The sequence below is a fragment of the Lissotriton vulgaris genome, chromosome 6 (assembly GCF_964263255.1).
Source record: "Lissotriton vulgaris chromosome 6, aLisVul1.2, whole genome shotgun sequence".
NCBI lineage: Eukaryota > Metazoa > Chordata > Amphibia > Caudata > Salamandridae > Lissotriton > Lissotriton vulgaris.
In genome coordinates this window covers 652,017,073-652,041,801 of record NC_141694.1, presented here as the reverse complement: position 1 = coordinate 652,041,801, position 24,729 = coordinate 652,017,073, and the positions used below count along the sequence as shown (strand labels likewise).

The 24,729-nt window shown below is 44.9% G+C and overlaps 1 protein-coding gene across 1 annotated transcript in view; it reads right to left on the bottom strand.

Annotated features, from left to right (window-relative positions):
* Positions 1 to 15,161: 15,161 nt before the first annotated feature.
* LOC147707817 (alpha-1-antiproteinase-like) overlaps positions 15,162 to 24,729 on the bottom strand; it is a 96,199-nt gene continuing 86,631 nt past the window's right edge. The window contains exon 4 of the mRNA XM_086926655.1: positions 15,162 to 17,601. Coding sequence (XP_086782781.1) covers positions 17,410 to 17,601 — 192 coding nt within the window. The 3' untranslated portion in view covers positions 15,162 to 17,409. The remainder of the gene's footprint in view (positions 17,602 to 24,729) is intronic.

Here is a 24,729-nt window from a genome sequence, read left to right as displayed (position 1 = left end):
GTCACTGACCCTACGATCTCAATAGGTGTTCAAGCCTGAAAGTGCTGCGGAGCACTTTGTCCATACTTTCCACAAACTCCCAAGGGGTGGAAAATCCTAAGTGCTGGCGAAGCACTTTGCTGGGGAATTCGAAAATCCAATCAGGGTTCCTGGCGGATTACTTGCAGGAGGGGGTAACGCAGGCGTTGCTGTCCGAAGCTGTGGGTGTTGGTCGTACCCCGGGAGGCCCAGTCCTTGATCCGAACCTGAGGGGTATCCTGTCCTTATTCTCCGTGAGCTGTACCTGCTCACAGTCTGGCATTCCTTTTCTGAGGGTCCCTGTCCCCGTCTTCCCAACTGACCCGTGGCCAGGGCTGGTCTTCAATCTAAATTAGGTAAATATAGATTGTGGGTTTGCGTATCTCTTTTCTCTCTCTCTCTCTCTGATCTGTTAAAGCATTCTTACCTGTGTTATTGCCTTATTGCCATTGAACTTATATGTGCCTGAATTTTAGTTGGTTCCTTCTCTCCCCCTCTCCTTTAGAAATTCATTGATTTTATAAACCATAGCATGTTCCCGGTTTTCCCTTTCCTTTAGTGGGTTGCAGTGAGCTTAGCAAGAATATTCTGAACACTTAGGTTAAGTACATGTTCTAAGTCCCATCCCATTCCTATGTTCTAGTATAACGTTGCATTGAATAGTACGTGCTAAAACTTCTCCCTGTAGTTTCCCATATATTCTAAATGGTCATAATTTTTGTGCAAAGTTACCTTTTTGTACTGATTTTGATGTTTGATATATTACTCTGTGTATCGCTTATTATTTTGGCTTCTTCACTTTGAAATCTTATATAAAAACTCGAACTTAATCAGGTGTCTGTGGTCATTTTACAAAACTGTGGAAAGTATTTTACGGATTTTAGGTGTATTGGATGTTAGGCCTGTCTACTTTTTCTTAACAGCTCCAGGTCCGTCAAGGAATTGCGCCCGTGGTAAGTCGGGTGCATGGTAAGCAGAGGTAAATCCAAACTTGATTACTCCTAGCAGCGTGCAGGAGGAGAAATCCTCACCCAGTTTTCACCCAAACGAAATTAATGTGTTCTTCACGCCGAGGGCCCAGTGCGTGTTAGAGAATTGGTATCCCGGGTGACCTGGGGAAAACTGCGCGCTCTAGCAGTAATTTCTGGCTAGCAGAGGATGGTTTGGACTAGTTGGATTAGGTAGGCAGGATAGCCGTGAATACAAAAACGTGCTGCTGATTGTTACTGTATGCTGATTGTTACTGTATTTTTACAATATTTTTGAAATGTGTTTTTATATGTAAATGTTCATGAATTTGCATTGCTGTTATAAATACTGCATGTTGAAATAACCCAGAATTGTTTGTAAATGTTCAGTGTAGTCTGAATCCCCGGGGAAGTATTTTAGCTAACGGTGAGTAGAATCCGGTTAGCTGTTGAAGTCACTAGGTTTGAGATATTAGTGCAGGGTTAAGGATAACTGGAAGCACTAATTAGGACCTTTGTTTCTGGAGTGAATGATAGCTACGAGTCCATTATAAAACTTTCATTGCGATATCACCTAGTAAGGGTCGCATACGGGAGGAGTAATAGGGTCTCCGAGGCTTGTCTGGTAAGTAAAATAGTTCGCTGGTGAAATCCTGGCTCAGTACATATCCCCGATCAAGGTGGATGAGTCAGAAGAATAACGGGTTCTATGTTACTAGTGTGTAGGGACAGGCAAAGAAGTCTATCCAGAGTGAATGAAAAGTAGACAGAAGTGGTTTACTAGTAGCGAAAGAAAAGTCTTTTCTCTCTTTAGAACACTCAGACATAGTGGCAAACGTTGTGTATTGTTAACTAAGACCTGCACTCGCACTTTAGAGAGAGTAAAAAGTTTCCGTTACCTTGTGAAGGCGGGAGTCAGTCGGAGAGCTGCTCTGACGTCACTCCGTGCCGCGCTGGTATTGGTCAGAACAGCGGGCGGGTAGCGGAGCTGAATTTGTGAAGGAGGGGTGAGTGCCGAAACGGGAGACTCTGTCTTGCGAAAAGGCCGCGCACCCATTGGTTGACCGTAGTTGTATTCTCTGACCTGATTGGGTGGCGCGAAATAGAAGTCGCGCTAGCATTGGAAGCACGAAAGTAAACAAAATTAATCAAGCCGAGTTAGAAGCGAGTCTGGAGAGTTGTATGTGGTATCCAGACTTCATACCGAATCCAAAGTACCTAGGATTTCATAAGGATCAGCTTATACGAGGTAGACCGCACATGATGTATGGAATAAAGAGAAAATTGTCATTTTCGGATAAAGTGAAGAACTTTTTCAAAACTGACAAACCCATTAGAACGAGAGAAGGCGTACTCATTCCCCCGCCAAATACCCCTGCCTCTTTTATGATGTTTGATAAAGGGTATCACACTTGTCTCTGGCTAGAAAATTGGGCAAAGTATACTGTAGATGACGGAGTCCTGGCATTCCCTGTTGAAGGTACATTTAATGGTCGGATCCTGTTTAACTTAAGGACCCGCATGAATGAGTTACACCCTAGACCTAGGTTGACCCAGTACGAAGCTTTGGAGGAATGGGAGATTGAGGCTGCAGAGCGAGATAAACCCCGAATGGATAAAGGAGTGAGTAGGTGGTATCCCAGACTTCCAACGCCAACCAAAGAGCAGAAAATGAAACAGTGGAGGCAGTCTATGTTAACTGAAGGGCTGTTCCCCATGATGGGAGTATTAGAGGAGAAAAGAGGAAAATGTAAAGCAAAAACCCATCACCTAGCACCTATGGGGGATGTAGAAGACGAACACCTGGAAGACTTGTTAATGAAGGATCCACCTCCCTATGTAGCGGAATCAGATTCGGTGCATTCCCAAAGTTCTGTTACCAATTACCCCCGGAGTGGGAGGGAAAGTGATACAGACAGGACAGCTACAAGCAGTAAGCATAGTGGAAGGGATGAGTTTTGCAGACCTAAGTCCACAGTCCCGAATTATCAACCATTCGGGGAAAGTCCCCCTCGATTGGTTACCCCGACTGCCCCGAGTATTTATCCATCCTTAGTACCTCAGGTATTACATGGCAATACTGCTGAAAGGGGGTTGCAGGAAAAGGAGAGAGAAGTCCTGACTAGACAGCGAGAGGACTTAGCCAGAACCATTGCACAGATGCATCCCCATCCTGAGGCCTTGACCATCCCGGTAACTATTGGTCCTGCTATCCCAATGTATAAAAATGACTTGATTAGTCCCCTTCCTCCTGTCATCACCCCAATGCTGCCTACTACTAGCTTCCAGACCCCGAGGAAAGAAGTGTTCATAGATGAGGATCAGGAAAGTGAGTGTGAATCTGGAAGTTTAATGGATTTGCCCATAAGGGAGCCGAGGGCCAGTATAGTAGGGGCAAGAAGTCAGCCTAGACAAAAGGAAGTGGTGATTGAAAGTGCATCTGGAATCAGGAACGCCTCTTTAGTTTCCCCTGAAGAATTAGACAGGTGGACAAAGGAGATAGAGAAAGAGACCACTTCTCAACCTAAAACATTGGAAATATATAAATTAAGAATAGAAATAGAAGAAATGATGGCTGGGAACGTGGGAGTTGAGCGCCTGAGCTCGTATAATGAAGAAGAGTTACTATTCATCAGTAAAAATCTTACCCGGAGTGCCAGGGTGCTCCACGAAAAGATAATGGATGCAGCCGCAGAAATGGGCGTTGATGTTAGTCGCTCCAAAATCCTTCAGAAACCCTACAGAGTGGACTTTTCAGACAAGGACTTAGAAAGCCTGAATGTGATGGGGAAACAGATCCAAGTAAAAGAATTGTTGAAACTCCTGCAGAAATGGGGCGAAGTGGGGAAGTGGAGAACAAGGTGGGCAAAGAAGAAGGAAGGCAGCAGGGCTGGGTCAGTAACTTCAGAATTCGTATTAAAGGAAGTAACCCCAACAGAAAAATTGTGTCCCATGAGAGAGGTCCCGGGAGGGAAGTACGTCCATGTCCCTTGGTCCAGGCAAGACATTGTGTCATTTACAAATGACTTCCCGAAATTACGCGAGAAACCAGTTGACTGGTACCGACAGGTAGAGCGTTTCATAAAAGTTCAGAAATGCCTGCTGAAAGACCTGGATGGGTTTTTCGATATTGTGGTCCCTGTAGATCTGTGGACGGAATGTAAAATAGAGATTGATTGGCCTAATGATGAATATCCCAGAGATGAGAGGACGGGAGCCCCTTCAGCGGATGTTATGAGGAAATATGACCAGGTCATACAGTATCTTAAGAAAAAGGTGCCAGCCAAAGAGACAGATTGGACCCGAATAGATAGAACAACCCAAGAACGTGATGAGACAGTTCATTCATTTTACGAAAGGTTACTACAGGTATTCAAAACTTACAGTGGTATTGATAATGTGGACATGAAAGACATGACCCATTTCAGTTACAGATTTGTGCTAGGATTAAGGCCTGAAATATCACAATGGATTCGAGATAACAAAATCAGTTGGCAGGGAAAGCCCATAGATGATGTCCTGAAATATGCAAAATACTGCGAAGATGAAATTGAAAATAAAAAGAAAGCCCTCAAGGAAAAGGTGATGTGGGCACAGGTAAAATTAGCCGAACAGCAAGAAAAACAGTTAAGTAAAATGACTTCTGATAATAATGTTCCGAATACCAATTCTGGGGGGGGAGGAAAGCCCAGACCTAAAATGAGTCGTGAGGAGGCCATGAAAAAGTTTCCGTGCCATGGGTGCGGCCAGATGGGGCATTGGAGAGACGAGTGTCCACACCTACAGGCCGGTAATGCTCCTGTAAATGGTTTAAATCCACAGGTACCGAAAGAGGGGACAAGGAAAACCCAGCAACAGGTAAAATTACCTCCAGTACCTCGCGCTCCTAGACAGAATTTTAAGAGTCAGGGTCAGCAGAATGAGAGGGCGGAAGTATGGGAGGTTGAGAGTGAAAGAAATGCAGTCATTCCACAGTACTTGCTAAGTGATACCTTCCTTTGTGAAGATCAAGATTGACGGGGCCTGAGAGGGGAGGATGAGGAGTGCGTACTTGGCGCCTCCTTACCGGTAGACCAGACTGGACCATACATTGAAGGAAAGGTTGAAGGAAGAGATGTCACCTTTCTGTTGGACACTGGCGCTACCAGATCTACTGTAAGAACAGTGGATGTTCCTAACCTACCCCTCTCGGGAGAAGCGATCCAAGTAGTGGGCGTATCAAATCAGATAATAAGTACCCCTGTAACTGAACCAATGGAGATTTCCATAGGAAATTTCAAGGAAATGCACAGATTTGTGGTCTGTGATTCCAGTCCTGTAAACCTACTGGGACGTGATTTGTTGTGCAAGATGCGTTGTACCATTTATTGCACACCAAATGGCGTCGAAATTCAGACCCCCGATGAAGATGGCCTGTACAAACTGATGTTAGTCAGACAAGATGCTGACATTAAGCCTTTGACAATTGAGGACTTACCTGAGGAACTCCAGCTAAGGGTAGTACCCGAAGTGTGGGATTTCACAGGAAAAGATGTAGGCCTGATGGCAAATGTGGACCCGGTTAAAGTAACAATAAAAACAAATGCTGTATACCCCAAAACCAGGCAGTACAAAATGAGTGCAGAAGTGAAGGCAGGAGTAGCGACTGAAATCACGAGGCTGCTAGAAGCAGAAATAATAGAGGAAGTGCTGAGCAGCCCCTGTAATTCGCCTATCATTGGGATCAAAAAGCCTAGTGGGAAGTACCGGGTGGTGCAAGATTTGCGCAAGGTAAACCAAATTGTTGTGCCTTGCTGTCCTATTGTACCCAACCCTGCAGTGATACTCTACCAGATTCCTTGGAACGCAGAATGGTTCACTGTCATCGATCTGTGCCACGCATTCTTTTCCATCCCATTGCATCCAGAAAGCAAGTTCCTTTTCAGTTTTGAATTTGACAGTCATATCTATGTCTGGAATCGTGTCCCTCAAGGGTACACTGAAAGTCCATCGATTTTCAACCAGATACTGAAAAAGTGCCTTGAATCCCTAGTGCTGCCGAGAGAGTCTGTTTTGGTGCAGTACATAGATGACCTGTTAGTGGCATCTAAAACCCAGTCCGACTGTGTCACTGACACAATTGCCTTGCTGAATCACCTAGGAAAAGGAGGACATAAAGTGTCGCCTGACAAATTACAATTCTGTAAAAACTCAGTAAAATATCTGGGGCACCAGATAGAAAAGGGAATCAGGAAGGTCACTGCCGAAAGGATCAAGATAATTAGAGCAATGGAACTGCCCACGACCCAGAAAGAGGTGAGAATGTTCTTGGGAGTTGTGGGTTACTGCAGGCAATGGATTGCAGGATTTGCGGCTCTAGCCCGACCCCTGATAAATATGACAAAGAAAGGAGTGGAAGATCCCGTCCATTGGGACAGTGAGAGCATGAATGCTTGGGTAACTCTGAGAAACTGTCTGTGTACCGCACCTGCATTGGGTATGCCTGAGTACAATAAACCCTTTGAACTGTTCTGTGACACAAGAGAGAATTGTGCTCTTTCAGTCCTGACTCAGGAGCACGGATCAGTCAGGAGACCAGTAGCCTACTTTTCAGCCACCCTAGATCCAGTGGCCGCTGGATTGCCTGGCTGCTTAAAAGCCGTTGCTGCTACTTGCGTCAGCCTGGAACAGAGTGAGGGCATTGTCATGGGACATCCCGTCACTGTCTATGTTCCTCATTCTGTTGTCATCCTACTGACTAGAACTAGGACCCAGTACCTCACACCTAGTCGGCTGACTAAGTATGAGAGAATTTTGATTGGCGCTGAAAATGTAACTATCTCCCGGTGCAATGTCCTAAATCCTGCGACACTGTTACCTGTCCCTCTGGATGCAGAATCGGATGAGGGTGGGGAACATAATTGCATCGATCTGACTGAATATAGCACCAAGCCCCGTCCTGACATTCGTGAAATAGCACTACGGGACGGGGATAAAACAATGTTTGTGGATGGCTCGTGTTTGAGACATGAGAGTGGGAGTCTGAGTGCTGCCTATGCTGTGGTTACTCTGACAGGAGTCGTCGAGGCATCTTACATGCGCGAGGTGAAATCTGCACAAGTGGCGGAGCTTATAGCGTTAACCCGAGCATGCAAGAGGGGAAAAAGCAAAAGAATTACTGTTTACACAGACAGTCAGTACTGTTTCGGGGTTGTTCATGACTTCGGCCAATTGTGGTTGCAAAGAGAATTCATGACTTCCTCTGGCACACCTATCCGAAATGGGAAAGTAGTGCATAACTTACTGGAAGCCATCCAATTACCCAAAGAATTGGCTGTGGTCAAGTGTGCGGCTCACAGATCTGGAAATGATGATGTGACTGCCGGTAATAGGTACGCTGACCAAATTGCACAGTTTTGTGCCCGACACCAGATGTCCCTACAAATTGCCCGGTGGGATGGAACCAGCTGCCAACTTATGTTGTTTGATAATGTGTCAACGTGGGAAGAATTAAGAGAGATACAACAAGCCACAGACAGGCAAGAAAAAGGCAGGTGGGCCGCAAAGGAGTGCGAGTTGCGAGAAGATGGTGTGGTGGTAAATCCGGAGGGGGTGCCTGTACTGCCTGATAGCTTGATCGACCCCATGGTCAGAATGATACATGAGCCAACACATATGGGAAGAGATGCGATGTGTCGGGTGTTTGAACAAGTGTTTTGCAATTCAAAGTTCAGGGACCAGGCGGACAGGCTTTGCCAGAGGTGCCTAGTGTGTCAGCAATTCAATGCAGGAAAGAAGACTGTAGTGAAACAGAGTACTATTGGAAAGGCAGTAGGTCCCTTCGTAAGAATCCAGGCAGACTTCATAACCATGCCCAGATGCAACGGATACAGATATGTTTTAGTCATAGTTTGTCTATTCTCTAGGTGGGTGGAAGCATATCCAGCTAAGAAAAATGACGCTATAACCACAGCCAAACTATTGCTCAGGGAGTTGATACCTAGGTATGGGATCCCAGAGACGATCGAAACGGACCAAGGTGGGCATTTTGCCAACGATGTCCTATTGGAACTCTGTAGAGCATTCAAAATGAAGCAAAGGCTGCACTGTGCCTACCACCCAGAGGCTTCTGGGGTAGTGGAACAAATAAATGGCACTCTGAAGTCCAGACTGGGGAAAATGTGTGATTCCACAAAAATGAACTGGATAGAAGCTTTACCCCTGGTGCTGATGAGTCTGAGAAGTATCCCGAATCGAAAGACTGGCCTGAGTCCCCATGAAGTGTTGATGGGAAGAGTGATGCGCCAGGCATGGGTACCCGGAAACAAACTGCTAAGCATTTCTGATGATATGGTGCTAGAATACTGCAAGCAGCTGGGTGACCAAGTGCGTTCTCTCTCTCAGCAGATTGGAGAGACTGAAGACGAGTGGCCAAAGACTCCAGCACACAACCTGCAGCCAGGAGACTGGGTGGTGTTAAAGAAACACACCCGGAGCAGCTGCTTGAAGCCAAGGTGGGGAAAGCGACGACAAGTGATCCTCGTCACTACCACTGCTGTGAAGTGCGCTGGTGTACCGAAGTGGATCCACGCCAGCCACACAAAGCGGGTATCTGGAGAAAACGCGACTGGAGCTGAAGGCAGCACAGCTGAAGAGACCTCCGAGGAAGAGAGTCCGGAGCTAGCTGACATCGAACTGCCGAGCACAAGTCAAGACGTTGAATGGTATCCCGCCGACGAACCGGTTCATGATCCAATACGAACCCGAAAATATTCTTACTTAGACAGTGAGTGGGATAGTCCAGGTGAGTCAGAAATAGAAGGAGCAGGTCAGGTCAACGAAAGCCATAACACACCTGATCAGGACATAGGCCAAGTAGGGTCAGATCAATATCTCGAGACTCCTCCTGAAACTCCGGAGCCGAGAAAGGGACAGTTAGAAATTAGGGCTGACGTTCATGCAGAAGAAAACGAAGAGATCGAAGAGCATGAACAGGAACAGATAGAACTAGATCAAAGTGCTCAGACAACGGAAACAACAGTAACCAGAAATAAAAAGAAAGTGCGATTTGAATCTGAGCAGGAACAGATTAGCGACCAGGCAGAAGAGATAGACGAAAGACCTGGAACTAGTCAGACAGGCAGGGAATCAGAAGTGCCACAACAAAAAGTGAAAAGAGTGCACGAAGAAGGAGAAGTCTCCTCAACCACTGGGAGGCACGGAGGAAGAAGTACACCTCGATACGTCAAAAGACTAAGGCTCAGACTAAAGACAGTCGAAGAAAACGATAAAGACCGAAAAAGGGCTTTAAGTGAAAGGAATGCAGCCCAAGGCAAATCGCTGAGAAAGAGCGACAGGATAAAGAAACAGAACCGACTGTACCGGAGCCCTGAGTGGACATACCTTGTGTTGGAAGAGATTGACGAGCCTCACCACAGTGGCAACAGTGACAACGAGTCCATTGCTGATCGGAGTTCGGACGAAGACCCTCCTTAAGTGAGCCCTGAAGTGAGCCTTTGGTGCAAGAAACGAAGAGGGGTAGCAAAAGCCACCTGTAAGCTAAAATGTCTGATCCGAGTGTTTCTGGGAGATCCCGCTGTGGGTGTCTCAAAACCTGTTGTAAGATATGCTTGTGTAGTGTAGCTATGCTAATAGTAATGTGGATAGGACTAACAGTTTTTCTACCTTTTATGATAAGTAAGAATCCTAACTTGTCCCCTACTGAACCCGAAGTAGTAGATGTAGGATTTGTACCGACTGCAGAAACACCACGAAGACTAGAAAGACGCGACAAAAGAGTAGGACTGACACACACACGACCTGATTTAGAAGCACCAGATGAGGATGGACTACACTTTCACAAAATGAAGAACAGGACGCATTTAAATGTTTTTGCTAACTTGTTAGTGCATTATGTAGAAGCTATGGAAATAGAGGACTGTTATGTCTGCATGAAGCTGCCAACTTCAGTGGCTGAAGGCGTGACATACCACCATCTACCTTTGACCTATGGAATATCCTGTAGTATATTAGCTAGCTTGTTCTATAGAAGCTCCTTGCAGTACTATTATTCAAATGAGGACGTAGTATTTTCTGAACTTCCCATTAGAAGACATTTGAACCGTGTACATACTACAAGTGACGTGACCCGCTATATGGGAGAATATTTCCTGACTATAGGTAACATAGACTTAGATCAAGCAAAAGAAGACAATCTGACCTGTTCTCTGCAAGAGCAGGAAAAGATGTTTATAAAGATGGCAGATAGAAGGAGAGAAAAGTTTCAGAAGAAGGCAAATGACGAGAAGGAAAGAGTTCCTAGGTGGGCTGAGCACATGGATAACACCTCAGAAGGCGAAGCCAGTCCTGCCTTGTTGCTGGATTTTGAAGGAAAAGGGAAACTTTGTATCCATAGGGAAAAGACAGAGTACTATAACAATGTATTCATCGGTTCCAGCGAGTGTGAACATAATTATAAGGTAATCGGAGGTTGGGGTTTCAAAAATGGGTCAGAACCTGTGTTTCCCGGAATATATTATATATGTGGGAACAAGGCTTATTTCAAATTGCCGGATCACTGGTATGGAAGCTGCTACTTTGGCATTGTTTTCCCGAAAATATACCATGTGAGCAATGCAGCTGGAAGCGATGATGAAACTAATGGCTTAGTGCGTAGTAGACGCGAAAGTGTAGGCGAAATTGTAGGTGATATTTTTAGTGCACTGATACCTGGAATGGGGGTAGTTCTGAACACCCATAGAATCTGCAAATTGTCTACAGTGGTGGACCGGTTATCAACGGACACTGCTGCTGGTTTCCTGCTGGTCAATACTGAAATGGTTGCGATCAGATCAATGGTTTTACAAAACCGTCTTGCCCTTGACACCCTATTAGCAAAAGAGGGCGGAGTCTGTAGAATGCTGAGAGCGCAACATTGTTGCACCTACATTCCTGATAAGAGTATCGAATTAAAACAATATGTGAAGAACATAACTAATTTGGAAAAGGAACTCAAACCATTAGAGGTTGACAGTGCCTGGACGAGACTGACTGGAGGTCTCTCCTCTATAGGTAGTTGGTTTACTAATCTAGGTAGAAATATTTTGTGGAAAATACTGATGCCAATAGTCATAATAGGTGTGATTGTATTGATCGTTTTTATCTGCTGCAAATGTCAGAAGTGTAAAAAGAAATATACAGTAAATCCGAGGGGGGTGAAAAGAAACATTGATGAGCTAGAATTAGAAGAGCTGAAGAGTGCAATTTATAAAAAGGCGAAAAATCACCACTCTCATAGGGAAGCTGAAAGAAAACTAAACAATAAGTTTATTGAGATCGAAATGGACGATATGAATGAATGAGAAAAGTTGGCATCTGTTTCCTTCATGTAGTGATGATAGTAAATATCATCAAAGAGGGGATTGATGGAGCAAGGATTCGCACGTATAGCGCCTTGCTCGTATGCAAAACCCTTGTCTGAATTACATAATAATATTAACACCATTTTTCGTCATTTGTAAAGTGTTTTCCCCTACACGCGGGTGTCCCTAGGATGCTTGCTTGTTTGTCTTTTCACGTACTAACGAAGCTTGCACTGAAAATGGCTGCTTTGCCGCAAATTCAGTCTGCGCATGCGTCGGTCATACCCATGTGATGTGACGCACTCGCATTCTGGAGGGATTCTGTGCTCATGCGCATTGATGCTAAATATGGCCGCTTGTCTCTCACCACGCTCTCTGCTTACTGCAGCAGCTTTTAGCCTATCTATTCTTTCGCATTAATCCTTAATGCTATAGTTATTATAAAAGTAAGGGTTGGTTTTCCTTTATCATGGTATACAGTGCGATCAATTTTTATGTATGATTCTAATTTGTCTTCGCTTACTTTTCATGTACCGCGTCTTTGTGGGCTGGGTATTCATGAGCGGAGCCATACTTGAAGCTCTGCTGGGCACCGTCACCTGACCAGAGAAAGTTCCAACTGCGCAGAAGCTAAACCTAGCCAGCTGGCTCCTGAAGCACAATGCGCCTGGGAACACCGCTGGGAATACGGAGTCTCACCTTGAAAGAAGCAATACTGTTGCTACCTATTGAAAACTGTCCTGTACTGCTGTATTCTATGCATGGGAACGTGAACCTGAGGGGCGGGTATTCAAAATTGCATATTTAATCATGTGAAACTGAATTCTAGAAGGTGGTAAAGACCGCACCACCTCTCCTGACCAATCACAATGTGGGAAACTGTCACTTGCAACATTAATGGGTGGTCTAAGGGTCCCCAAACTGTATAACTACCCTAGTTTAGCTTAGGAAAATTGTCCGACTTGTCCGAGTAGCAGACCTGTCACTGACCCTACGATCTCAATAGGTGTTCAAGCCTGAAAGTGCTGCGGAGCACTTTGTCCATACTTTCCACAAACTCCCAAGGGGTGGAAAATCCTAAGTGCTGGCGAAGCACTTTGCTGGGGAATTCGAAAATCCAATCAGGGTTCCTGGCGGATTACTTGCAGGAGGGGGTAACGCAGGCGTTGCTGTCCGAAGCTGTGGGTGTTGGTCGTACCCCGGGAGGCCCAGTCCTTGATCCGAACCTGAGGGGTATCCTGTCCTTATTCTCCGTGAGCTGTACCTGCTCACAGTCTGGCATTCCTTTTCTGAGGGTCCCTGTCCCCGTCTTCCCAACTGACCCGTGGCCAGGGCTGGTCTTCAATCTAAATTAGGTAAATATAGATTGTGGGTTTGCGTATCTCTTTTCTCTCTCTCTCTCTCTGATCTGTTAAAGCATTCTTACCTGTGTTATTGCCTTATTGCCATTGAACTTATATGTGCCTGAATTTTAGTTGGTTCCTTCTCTCCCCCTCTCCTTTAGAAATTCATTGATTTTATAAACCATAGCATGTTCCCGGTTTTCCCTTTCCTTTAGTGGGTTGCAGTGAGCTTAGCAAGAATATTCTGAACACTTAGGTTAAGTACATGTTCTAAGTCCCATCCCATTCCTATGTTCTAGTATAACGTTGCATTGAATAGTACGTGCTAAAACTTCTCCCTGTAGTTTCCCATATATTCTAAATGGTCATAATTTTTGTGCAAAGTTACCTTTTTGTACTGATTTTGATGTTTGATATATTACTCTGTGTATCGCTTATTATTTTGGCTTCTTCACTTTGAAATCTTATATAAAAACTCGAACTTAATCAGGTGTCTGTGGTCATTTTACAAAACTGTGGAAAGTATTTTACGGATTTTAGGTGTATTGGATGTTAGGCCTGTCTACTTTTTCTTAACAGCTCCAGGTCCGTCAAGGAATTGCGCCCGTGGTAAGTCGGGTGCATGGTAAGCAGAGGTAAATCCAAACTTGATTACTCCTAGCAGCGTGCAGGAGGAGAAATCCTCACCCAGTTTTCACCCAAACGAAATTAATGTGTTCTTCACGCCGAGGGCCCAGTGCGTGTTAGAGAATTGGTATCCCGGGTGACCTGGGGAAAACTGCGCGCTCTAGCACCGGGACCAGGGTTCAATTCGCGACGCGGCAGGGTCGTGGACCAGGGTCAACAGACTCGATAATTCTCGCCTCGGTGCCTACTCTAACCAGGGATCACACTCGGCAACTCTGGGCATTAGCTTGCCTCATCTCTACAACGGCCCCCCACATTCGTCGGGGATGCCTGGTTTCACCTTGGAGATACCCAGTAGGGACCATCTCACAGGGATAGCCAGGACGGGTTCCCCAGCGGTCTACAGCGCCACGACGCCTCAGGGCAGCAGTGCGCTTTACAAGACACATTACATTATATATATATATATTATATATACACATACATATAAACGCATACATATTATATTTGGGTTTTCTCACCGAAAAAACCAAAGGGTTACAAAGACGTTATTATTAGGTTGCCCTAGGGTAATAATAACTTGCGCCCCCACCATGCAGTTCTCATCAATTTCACTGAAAATGTTGCAGTGATATGATCAATGATGTTATAGATGTCATTAGTGATGTAATATGTGGGGTAATTTGCAGTGCATGTTGAGGGCGTAAGTTATAGTTACCTTAGGCAACAAGTTATAGTTACGTGAGATAACTATAACTGCTGAATTTGTGTGTATGTAAAATCTGAACCCAGCTCTAATGTCCCTGTAACCTTTGTATATTTTAGTGAATTTCTAAGGTTTTTTCAATTCTATTCCCTGACTACAATGTCACTGTAACCTGGGTGTTGTGAGTGGTTGTGTGGGTATGGGGGAGAGTGAGTGGGTGTGCGAGTGTGAGGTAGGTGTGGGAGTGCATGTGTGACTGGCTGTGTGGGTTTGTGAGTGGGTGTGGGAGTGGCCATGTGAGTAGGTGTGCAAGTGGTTGTGTGAGTGGCTGTGTGAGTGATTGTATGAGTGGGTAAAAAGTGTGTTGGTCTGTGAAAGGCTGTATGGGAGTGTGAGAGGTTGTGTGGTGTATGAGTGGGTGTGAAAGCTGTATTGGTCTGTAAGTAGATGTGTGAGTGGTTGTGTGGAAGTGTGAGTAGGTTTGTGTTGGCCTGTGAGTGAGTGTAATAATAATAGTGAGTGTAATTTTTTTTAATTGGGGTCTGGATCCACGAGAATAAAGAAGGATCCACTGATCCTTGCGAGGGAAAACAAAAAGGTTAAAGGGTTTTGGACATTTTCTTGCCCATGAGGTGTCCCTCACAGACTCCTCCATTTGTACCATGGGGCCAGGGTACGTCTAATAAAAAAATTATACATATATATCGCCAGTAGGTAGTTATAGTCAGGACCTAGCTTGCAAAGGAAAAGCATTATATATAATATTGGCAGAATAACAAATGGTTTTTTTTGTGTGTTCTGTGCCAGTAAATCCGGGTTCAGAAGTCTCCCACAAGTGCTGTACTCTTTGTATGAATGTAGCTGAGATATATATATATATATATGTTAGTAATTAACATTTTTAAAAAACCTTAAAAATGCACTGAAAAAAATAAAGGTTACAAGGACATTGTAGTTAGGAAATATACATTTTTTAAAACCTAAAAACAGGAAATCGCCCTTGCATTTGGAATGCCATTTAAAAACAGGAATAAATAAACATGTTTTTAGTTGTTAGACATTTTAATTTATAGTTGGAAAGATGTGAAACATAACCAATATCTACATATGGAGGTATACAATAGGTATTGAACAGCTCAGTTTATGAAGAAGGCAAACATAAGTGAATAAAAATATTTTATTTATATCCTATTTTCTCCAAATTGTTTAATTCAAATTCAAGGCACAAGGTACATTTGATATAAAGATAAAAACATAGCATTTGCAAAAGGAGAAAAACCCAGGAACTGATTGAAGTCCGAACATGTATTTTTTTCTGAGGCCACTTGGAGGAGTCAATTAAATCCAAGGTTAACGTAATATCAAAGTCAAACACTCTTAATGATGAAAGCTCGATGTATGTAGGCATGGCAAGAGATGGATTTGTAGAATTGGGGATTGAACAAATACACTGTAAAAGGTTAATATTGAGGGGCAATGTGGATCAAAAGCGTTAGATGCAGGAATGACATGTAAAAAAATTGAAAAAGGAGGTTAAATGTTAATCTTTCGGGGTTTTCTACTGTAAAGCAACAATCTTATAAGGAGCAACAGGCTATTTGTGGGCAAGTCTAAATTACATGTCACTATAAAATGTCCTAGTACTGGCCATCTAGTCCTTTTTGTACTATACAGTACCAGTTGGTGATTCAACTTTTGATCAGGAAGACTTACTAGAGTCTTACAGGACTGTACTATCAGAAACTTAGCTTGGACCATTGGCGCTACTTACCTGAGATTTCACAGCCTTCCAGTAAGATGCCCATAGTGTCAACTTAGATTGTATTAAAGTTAGTAATGAATGTATGCTTTCAATTAATGACATTCATATAGATTTTTTATTCAGAATTAGAACATTGGAATGTTGAGAGCTCCATTGAAAACAATGGAGTGCTCTGGGCTTATAATGGCTGGTATAAGCCTGGAGATCCAACATTCCAATGTTTGTTTGTTCACAGCTCTGGCTGTGAACAAAGGCTTCAGGGAGCCCGAGGGGATTCCAATCCCCTCACCCTCCCATAAGGCTTTTTTTTTTTGTTAGAACATTCTGCCCTCTAGTGGCAGAATGTTCTAATAGCCTTATAGCCCTTCGTAGCTGGGCCTTTAACGCAGGAGAGGGCCTTTAATAACCGGTATAGCCCTCTACGGCGGGCTATAAGGCTATATTAATGTATTAAATGCTGTGGTATACTCTAAAATGCTTTTCATAATCTTATTTTTAAAGTAAAACATATACCAACCTACAGTGGGAACAGCTTATTTGATATAGATCGATAATGGGCTTAAAATTAAAGAAGTGGCCAATCAAAAGACAGTCAAAAAGAAAGCTTTTTAGCTGGACTGAAAGTGTGTATTCTATAGTGCCTTTAATGTCATTAAGGGTAGCAGCATACACACTTCCCCGTCTCCGACAATGCGCCACCTCCTAGTTTAGGGTTTTACACATGCTTCCTGGTCAGCCGCACACCATCCTAGGATCTCAGGCTGTAGGTACCAGTACTGTGATGTGTCAAACACAACTACAAATACAGAGACCGCGTGCCCTGCAAAGCTTCAAGCATCAATTCATTTTCTCACTTAAAGTCAAAGGCAACCCTGTTAGTGTGCTGCTTTGATTTGGGACGACTGGACTTTGGCATTTATTTTTCCAACAAACGTCAAGTAGACATTGGTCAAATTAAACATGCATGCACATCAGTTGGGGGAAAGTTAGCAACAATCATGCAACCTCCAGCCCATTTGCTTTGCTGTCTTGTGTAAGGGTGAGAGAAGGGCCATGCGCTAGACTGGCAGGACCATCTCAGTTTCTCGCAAATCATTCAATCTCGCTTTGCCTCTAGTTTTTGATTTGGTGAGGGTGGTGCTAAACATACCTTCATATATGCACTTTGCAGCAGTACATTAAAATTGGTCTGTGATTAACATTCAATTTTAGGGTGTTTGATAAAATGAATGTTACTCATGCATGGAGAAGGAGGAATAAGCTAGTTCCAGTTGAAAACAGAAAAAAAGTGATAAACTGGTGTCCCTGCTGTAGAAGATGGAGTTAGAAATAACCCTCGTTTGGGCCTCAGGTTGACTAAATATATACAATCTATATGTTAGAATACGTAGGTCATAGCTTTTACCCAGAGCACTCTTTGTGTATTGTGAATTGTGACGATTCTTGTTAAAAAAGCAAAAGTAATCAAAGTACAATGAAAATTTAATACAGAAACCTGAAGATCGTGGCTGAAGAAAACAGAGGGAAGTGACAATACTTGAATACAAAATATAACCCTCTGCCCCCCTAACTGGCAGCAAAGCAGTGCAAAAAGTGTTCCTAAAAGGCAAGAGAAAAATGGTTTGAAGGCACAGGACAACGGTAATTATTTTGCAGTGGGGTTCACGATTTTCCCAATGAAAAGGTTGCTGTCAGTTGTGCTGTGATGAATCACCAGCAGGAAAGGCCTGTCGAATTTTACAGTTGGAGGCATACACATTGGCATCATCTCCAGAGCAGTGGCTGCTGCTGCCTCGGTGCCTTTTTCGTCAATACTGAGCACAGCCTTGTGGACGGCCTGTGAGGAAAGGGAAGACAGACGTTAATGTGAGGGGCAACCCGGTACCTGCCTTACAGTAGCGGCTACTCTAGATCGACATTGGTGGGGTGGCGAGGGAGGGGGGATACAAAAATATTGACAAAACATATATATATAAAACTATATATACCTTCCGCTGCGGTCGCCACATTGATCTTCTCCCATTCTCACCTGCACGGCTGGTGCACACTGCGCAGGCTCCCAGGTGGCTATCCTGGTGCTGCTCTCATGCTGGGAATTCTTTTCCCGCCCTGAGAGAAGCCCTGGGATTGGTCTGAGTGGCCTGGTTTTCAGCTCAGACAATGCATGGGAGCCTGTAGCTTTTCTTCACCTGGCTGTACAACACAGCCGGGTGGAGGAATTCTGAGCGGGCATGTCGGTTTGACTGCTGGCCAAACTATCATGCACAATTAGTGGTGCCCATCACTCCTCCTCCCCACTGTTGCACACTGATTGCATGGCCCCACCCTGCCCTATGACGTGGCTCGCTGGTAGCCTGCAGGTAAGAAGAAAAATATAATGATCATAAAATTGGTTTATCATCATTTTAATCTTCGTCTGTTTAAATCGGCTGCCACCTAGTGGGGCGACGCTCCTCCGCCACAACCGAAGAGTTGCCCCTGCTGTGTTAAAAAGACAAGCTATCTCTCCTGCCACTCAACTGACTTTATGCTGGGCTTTGACCACGTACTGCGCTCCACTGCTTTTCAGCTACAGAAATACCACATACAAATATGAGTACAATACAGAACCACATAACAGAAAGCTATTGCGAAAGAGAAGCTTCATTATTTTGATTCGACAAGACAGTGCCAAGCGAGCTAATCTCCTCTCTGATTGCCCTAGGACAGCGCCTTACTGAGATGCATGAGAAAACTGACCACCTGAAGTCTATCTAGCCTGCATGCACGTGGTTTTCAGAACAAAGGGTGGATAGTAATACAAAGGCCCAGGTTGCTCCAACGAGCTTGATCCCATAGATATAGTCATCAGCGGCTCCTCCACTATGGCGGAGGAGCGTCAACCCCACCACCCCTCCCTGCAAATAGCCAGAAAACTAAATATACAATGATAATGAAACAAATGTATTATTATTTTTTTTTTTTGCTGTCTGGCAGCAGACACAAGCTTAGAGTGGGCAGGGGCAGGTTAACAGGGCAGGGACTGGGGCGAGGAGTGGTAGGTGCACTTAAGGGCGCCGGTCAGATTGGCCAGTAGTCTTAGGCCGGCCAAACTGACATGCACACTTGGGTCTTTCCACCAGACCAATCGGTGAGCTTGCATCCCAAGTCAAGCGAATCTTCCCAACGCCCAGTCATGTTGAGTGTGGACGTTTTGCAAGTCAAAGTGAGTCCGATTCGTAGGGAACCAGATTTTTACCTCGCTGTGTCCTTAGAAATAGCGATCAAAATTCGTAGACTTGCAGGAACATCGCATGTATTTTCAGTATTTCACACGCTGTCTAAAGCCACCTTTGTTAAGCTACTCTCAGACAGCAAAACCCAAACTCATCCGTGGACCCTTGACCAGTGTTGGTTTTCAAAACTGCTGGGAACTTTCTTGCCCAGGAACTGCGGCACCCGCGTTATAATGTTTTAACCTCATGGGTAACACCCGACATTGAAGGAAGTGCTCAAACTTCTTTTGAAAATGCCACCTCTGGCTGGACCGGTCATTGTGTCACTATCCAACCTAGTTCTCTTGCTTTTGCAAGCTAAACCTTTGGACAGAGCAAACACTCTGCACTCTCAGACCTGTACCAAAATGAATGTGCTGGCCCTAACTCAGACAAGCTGAGGGAAGCCCCCAAAGCATGAATAATTTAAGCATAGAAGTGAATAGAGGCAGTGTTGCTGCAATGACCCATCTATATTGTTAGGTCGAGCTGACCTAGCATTCAATGCGAAAGCATTGAATGCTGTCAGCAAGACAACTATTGTTACTCGTATTTGGGAATGTGGACACTAGAGGTGCACAAGCGCAGATTTCACCTCGTGGGCACGCACGACGCCGTGCCCCTCTCGTGCCTCATTCCCATGCGCAAACACAGCCACACTGACACATGCGCGCACACATTCCCACGTGCACACACGCATCCCCTTCCTCCCCTCCCCACACACGCGGGGCTTACATACACACACAAATGCGCACACACACACACACACACCCTCCCAACCCCACTTACCGGGCACACGCAGGGCTTCCATCATTGTTAGAGATGGCGGGGGCTGTGCTTAGCTGTGGGTGGATGGCGGGCGGCACGTCTCAAAGCAGAGCGTCGGTCTGACGTATTAGGCTCTCACCCAATTGTCACTCTGGGTTTGTTGCCTACGTCATTCCCGGCATGCCTTGCTCGTTTCTGACTGCCATGCGCCGGAAGTTTGTTTCGTTAGCACTCGCTGGACCCCTGTTAAGCGAACGTGCGTCATCGCTGGAGCTGGGAGGTGTGCGGGGGATTTCAGGAGGCACGCCTGTGGGCTGGGAGATGCGGTGTGAGGAGCGCCACAAATAGGCTTGTTCTTTATTCGGGGCGTGCTACCAATACATTTCACATTAAAAAAAGGAAACCGCGCCCCAGTTTGCCGATGTTTGTTTGAAATGGTGTTTGCTGTTTCGAAGCTGGTGGTGATGTTGTTTTTAAGTGTACATGTACTTAATTTATCAAGGTTAGGAAGGCCGGTTCGGTGCTCAGTCACTTGCACTTGGGAGGCAGGTCTTCTACACCCGGCAGGAAGGTGGTGACGTCATCAATAGAAAGGCTGCCCTTTGCCAAGCCCTCCGTCACCTTAGCGCTTTGAGCACTGATTGCGCGTCAATCATTCTATTGAGGAGCAGGGGATTAAGGCTGTTGTGCGCTCAGGCCTCCTGATGGACCCTTAACTCTCCCTTGCCCTCTGCTGAGGGCATCACGCCCGTATCTGGCCAAAACAATTGGGAAGATATCGAGGCGCCTAGAAGCCCTGTGATGGAGTGCTTCCCAGCCGCTTTGAGGACAATGGTTTCGCTAGAAGCAGGATGGATGGCTAGGCGTGCGGCCCAGCAGCTCGGAAGAATGGCAAGGCGGCTAGAAACTGCTATGAAGTGGCGCCTAGCAGCTTTAATGTGTTGGGGAACAGTAGAAAGTCACTTGGAAGGGGTGGGTCTCAGCAGCTTTGAAGATACTCGAGGCTGCTAGAAGCCGAGCATCTGGCCGCGATATCTCGCCTGGATCGCTTAAATAGGACGATGGTGCGTCTGTGACAAACCATTATTTTAAAATCGGGTAGGTTTTTTTGTCTTCAGTGCACAAAAAGTCAGCAAAAACCCGTATACAGCGGTAAGCTATTGCAAATGGTTTGCACTAGTGCTAATCGTGGGGTATTTCATCAAAAAATGTGCTTGGTTGAGTTTGTTGTGGTTTACATATGTGGACCCACTCTAGTAATGGAGTGTTTTGGAATGCACCTTGGTCTCACCTCCGTGCGTGACGCAGGCTCTTGCGCATGCGCAATGGGTGCGCACACACCTTGAACCCTCTAGTTTCGATCAGGCCAGAGACTCGAGTGTTTACATTCCTCGCGAGTGTGTGTGACACAGTGCAAAGGGACACGGTGTGAAGGAGGCCATTCCTTGGGCGGGAGGGACAGTGAGGGATGCTCCCATTGGCTGCATCCTGCCCCCGCCCACATACCAACTGTTGAACTGCCGCCCTCTGCACCCAGGCAGCTCCGAGATCTGCCTAGGGCCTGCAGGCAGGAATCCAGTACCAAGACCTGGACCCGTTGTCTTAAGGCAGTGTCGAGACTGACGTTTGTGCCTGTGTCTCCATTTTCCCTGACACTCTGTGTGACACCAGGAAGGCCCCGTGTATCTTGCACAGCTACATTTCTAACTTCAATGCCTCTGGGCGCCTCCTTCCCGTGAAAAGTTCGAAATGTGAATTCAACTGTCAGTAGCTTGATCTTTCATTGAGGTTTTTTGTCTCAGCCTGCATTGCTTGTAGCTGCTTACTTGCACCAGGGCACACGGAACCGTTGCTATGGCACGGGTGCAAACGTTTAGTTTGAGCAGAGAGCTCTCGCTTGCTTGTCTCCATACCCTACCAACTGAGCCACGTGTTAAATAAATGAAAACATTTATATTTGTCAAATCTGCTACTGGGTGTACATTAGAGAGCATCACTGCTCTGCTCGAATCATGGTAAAGTGTCACTCATGGTGTCACACATAAGATACTGAAATGTCACACATGACCTGGAAATATCACACATGAGCAAGCCGAAAACTCTGCAGACATTCCTAAGCTCAATGTAAGATCAGCCCTTTATGTTCCCCCAACAATAGCTCTTGGGAAAGGCAATCCACCCAGATTCATACTCGAACCTCCCATTCTCACCAAACTGGATACCTTTCTAAACATCGAAAAAAGAACTGCAGTGAAACTGCTTCTCATTCCGAGCTCTGAGTCTAAAGCAGGCTCCACTGACAGTATAAACAACATATGAAAAAACAGTCAACTCTTTTCTTTCTAAGTCCTACATATTTAGGTCTCGCTGCAAGATTCTAGTAAGCAGCCCGAAAAGTCTACCCAAGCTGTGAATTTGACACAGTTCATGTGAGAAAGGCGCGTGCACAACGCCATCCACTTCACGCACCACCATTTGTCTGTGCCTTGGCATCAGACTTCAAAGGCTGCCACTCCCCCCCCCAATCAGACTTCAAAGGAAGCTGCTCCCGCGCCACGCTTTTATTTTTTCTTTTAACCCTCCATGAAAGTGCGTGCTTTTTGCTCTCTGCCTATGCGCGGATTCCCCCTTCACACCCATACATACTATGTTGCTCTCTTGCCCATTCTTCACCAACCTATGGGTGAATTTTTTTTGTTTTGATAAATAACGTTTGCCTTCTACGTGGAGTGGGGGATATTGTTATTAAAGGGGTTCAACTGTTGGGGGATATTGTTATTAAATGGGTTCAGCTACAGCCTGCATTCATGGATACAGAGGATGTTTCTTAAATATCCATTTTCATTCTAGTACAGCAGATACGGTTTGACTTTTTATATTTTCTCTGTCTCTCGAACTTGGCCCGAGGGCGTTAGACAACGGGACAAGACGTTGCAGATTTGCCCACTCAGCTGAATATTTTTTGTGTACTGTCATTTCCTTTCAGGATAATTTTTGTTTGTCCAAATGCTATAGGTGTCACATTTGCAAAAGTTAAAACTTTTGGCATTGTAAATGACAAAGCTATTAATTTCGCTATTTTCAAAACCAACACATAAATAAAAAATTGGGTCATTTACAATACCAATAGCTCAAGCTTTCCTAATGCGAGACCTATTGCATTGCAAATGCTTGTTTTGATAGCATTTAGTAATGTTGACCAGGCATGTCAGGTGTTTTGAGGGCCCTTGGTCAACAACTTCCGAAAGCCCTCCGTGTGACGAGCACCCTACTCTACGTATAAAACTAACCTTGGTAAAGCCACGGTGTGGCTTGTAATTTGAGGTGACAAATACATTTGAAACGCCTGTTGCTGTGAAAAAACAAAACAAAAAAACAGTCTACTTTCTGTATCGATGCATCTATGATTTATATACAATTTAATGTGTGATGATTCAGTATACGTTTGAAATGTCAAATAGACCCTCATGCATTTCAGTGCAAGCACTCCTTATTAGATGGAATCATACAGCAAACAGCAAACATCAGGAGGTGGTGGGGGGGGGAGGGGGAAGAGAGATACTTCTCTCAGGGACTACAGCCCATTCAATAAAGTATTTATAACAATATACAATGCAGTCGTCTGTGCTGTAAACAGACCTAAAAATGTCCCACAGGGAATGAGAAGACATAGCAGATATAGTATCTTGTGCCACCTAGTGGTATTAGCTGGCTCGTCATATGTAAAAAGAGCAGGCTTTCTTTCAAGTCTATAGCCAGGGCCACTGGAATTATGATTTGCAGCATTTGGCACTTAATCCATAATCTGCTGCAGAATTGGCAGATTTAAAAACAAATATGTTTCAAATTCAAACAGAACAAAGGCTACTAAAAATGCAGAAACGGGTGTTACTGTGCAATGAAAGGCCCTTCCTGAGGGTTGACTGGTCTTCTTCAAGAAGCTTATTGATGTATTTGAGTGTTAAAGTGGTACTAATGAGGTGAAAAAAGGAGGCTAAAACAGTGTTATACGAGTGGAAATGACATCAGAATGAAGTAATACTCTCATAAAACCAGCTACCTAAACCCGCACAATTTGCCATTTCTTGCAGCATAGTTGAGTCAACTCTGCCACATAATTTGGCGCTCTCCTGCAGCATAATTCTATTGGCCTTGCCTCTAATTAAATGTTTGTAACAATCTGACATGGATCCGGCCCTCCAGGAACGACTTTGGAGAACCCTGCCTTAGAGAGACAGCCTCCCACAGCTCAGAATTACTGTCTCACCGAGGGTGTCCCTCCACTCTTTTTTGTATTTTTTTATTTCAAAGTATTTTTTGAAAATAAAATTTTTGCATATACAATACAATACAGTTTGAAACATTTACTTGGCTGTTTGGTTTTAGGTGGAGAAGAAAGAGAAAGAAGAGAGAGAGAAAAAGAGAGGGGGGGGGGTTATTGTTCCAGATGAGCATCTAGGGCTGCCCACATCCCCTTTCTTGCTGTATGGTTAGCCGGTTGGTGGTTTGCGCTGATGTGGTCTGCCCCCCGCAGGAAGGTCACTGTTTTCTTTCGAGTCAAGCGATGTGTCCATGAAGGCCATGGTGATGCCTGGTAGGCCGCGTGTGGTTTGGCAGCCTGTGAGTGTGTCTATGAATTTGTGTACCCTGCGCCAAAAGACCTTAACCTTGGGGCATTCGTATAGAACGTGTGCTAGATCTCCCCTCGCCTTTTGGCAGTTCCAGCAGGTGTCACTGTCCCTGGCTCCCACTGTCTCTAGTTTGGCTGGTGTCCAGTGTAGTCTATGCAGTAGCCAGTATCACTCTGCCCTCAAACTAGTGACCTGGAGTTTTCTGACCCCACTTTCTGCAGTACCACTTATGTTTTTTAATTTTTGTTTCCGGCCCTTAACCTCGCTATTGCAATTCTTTTGGAGTTTTTTTTTATATGTACCCTCATGGCA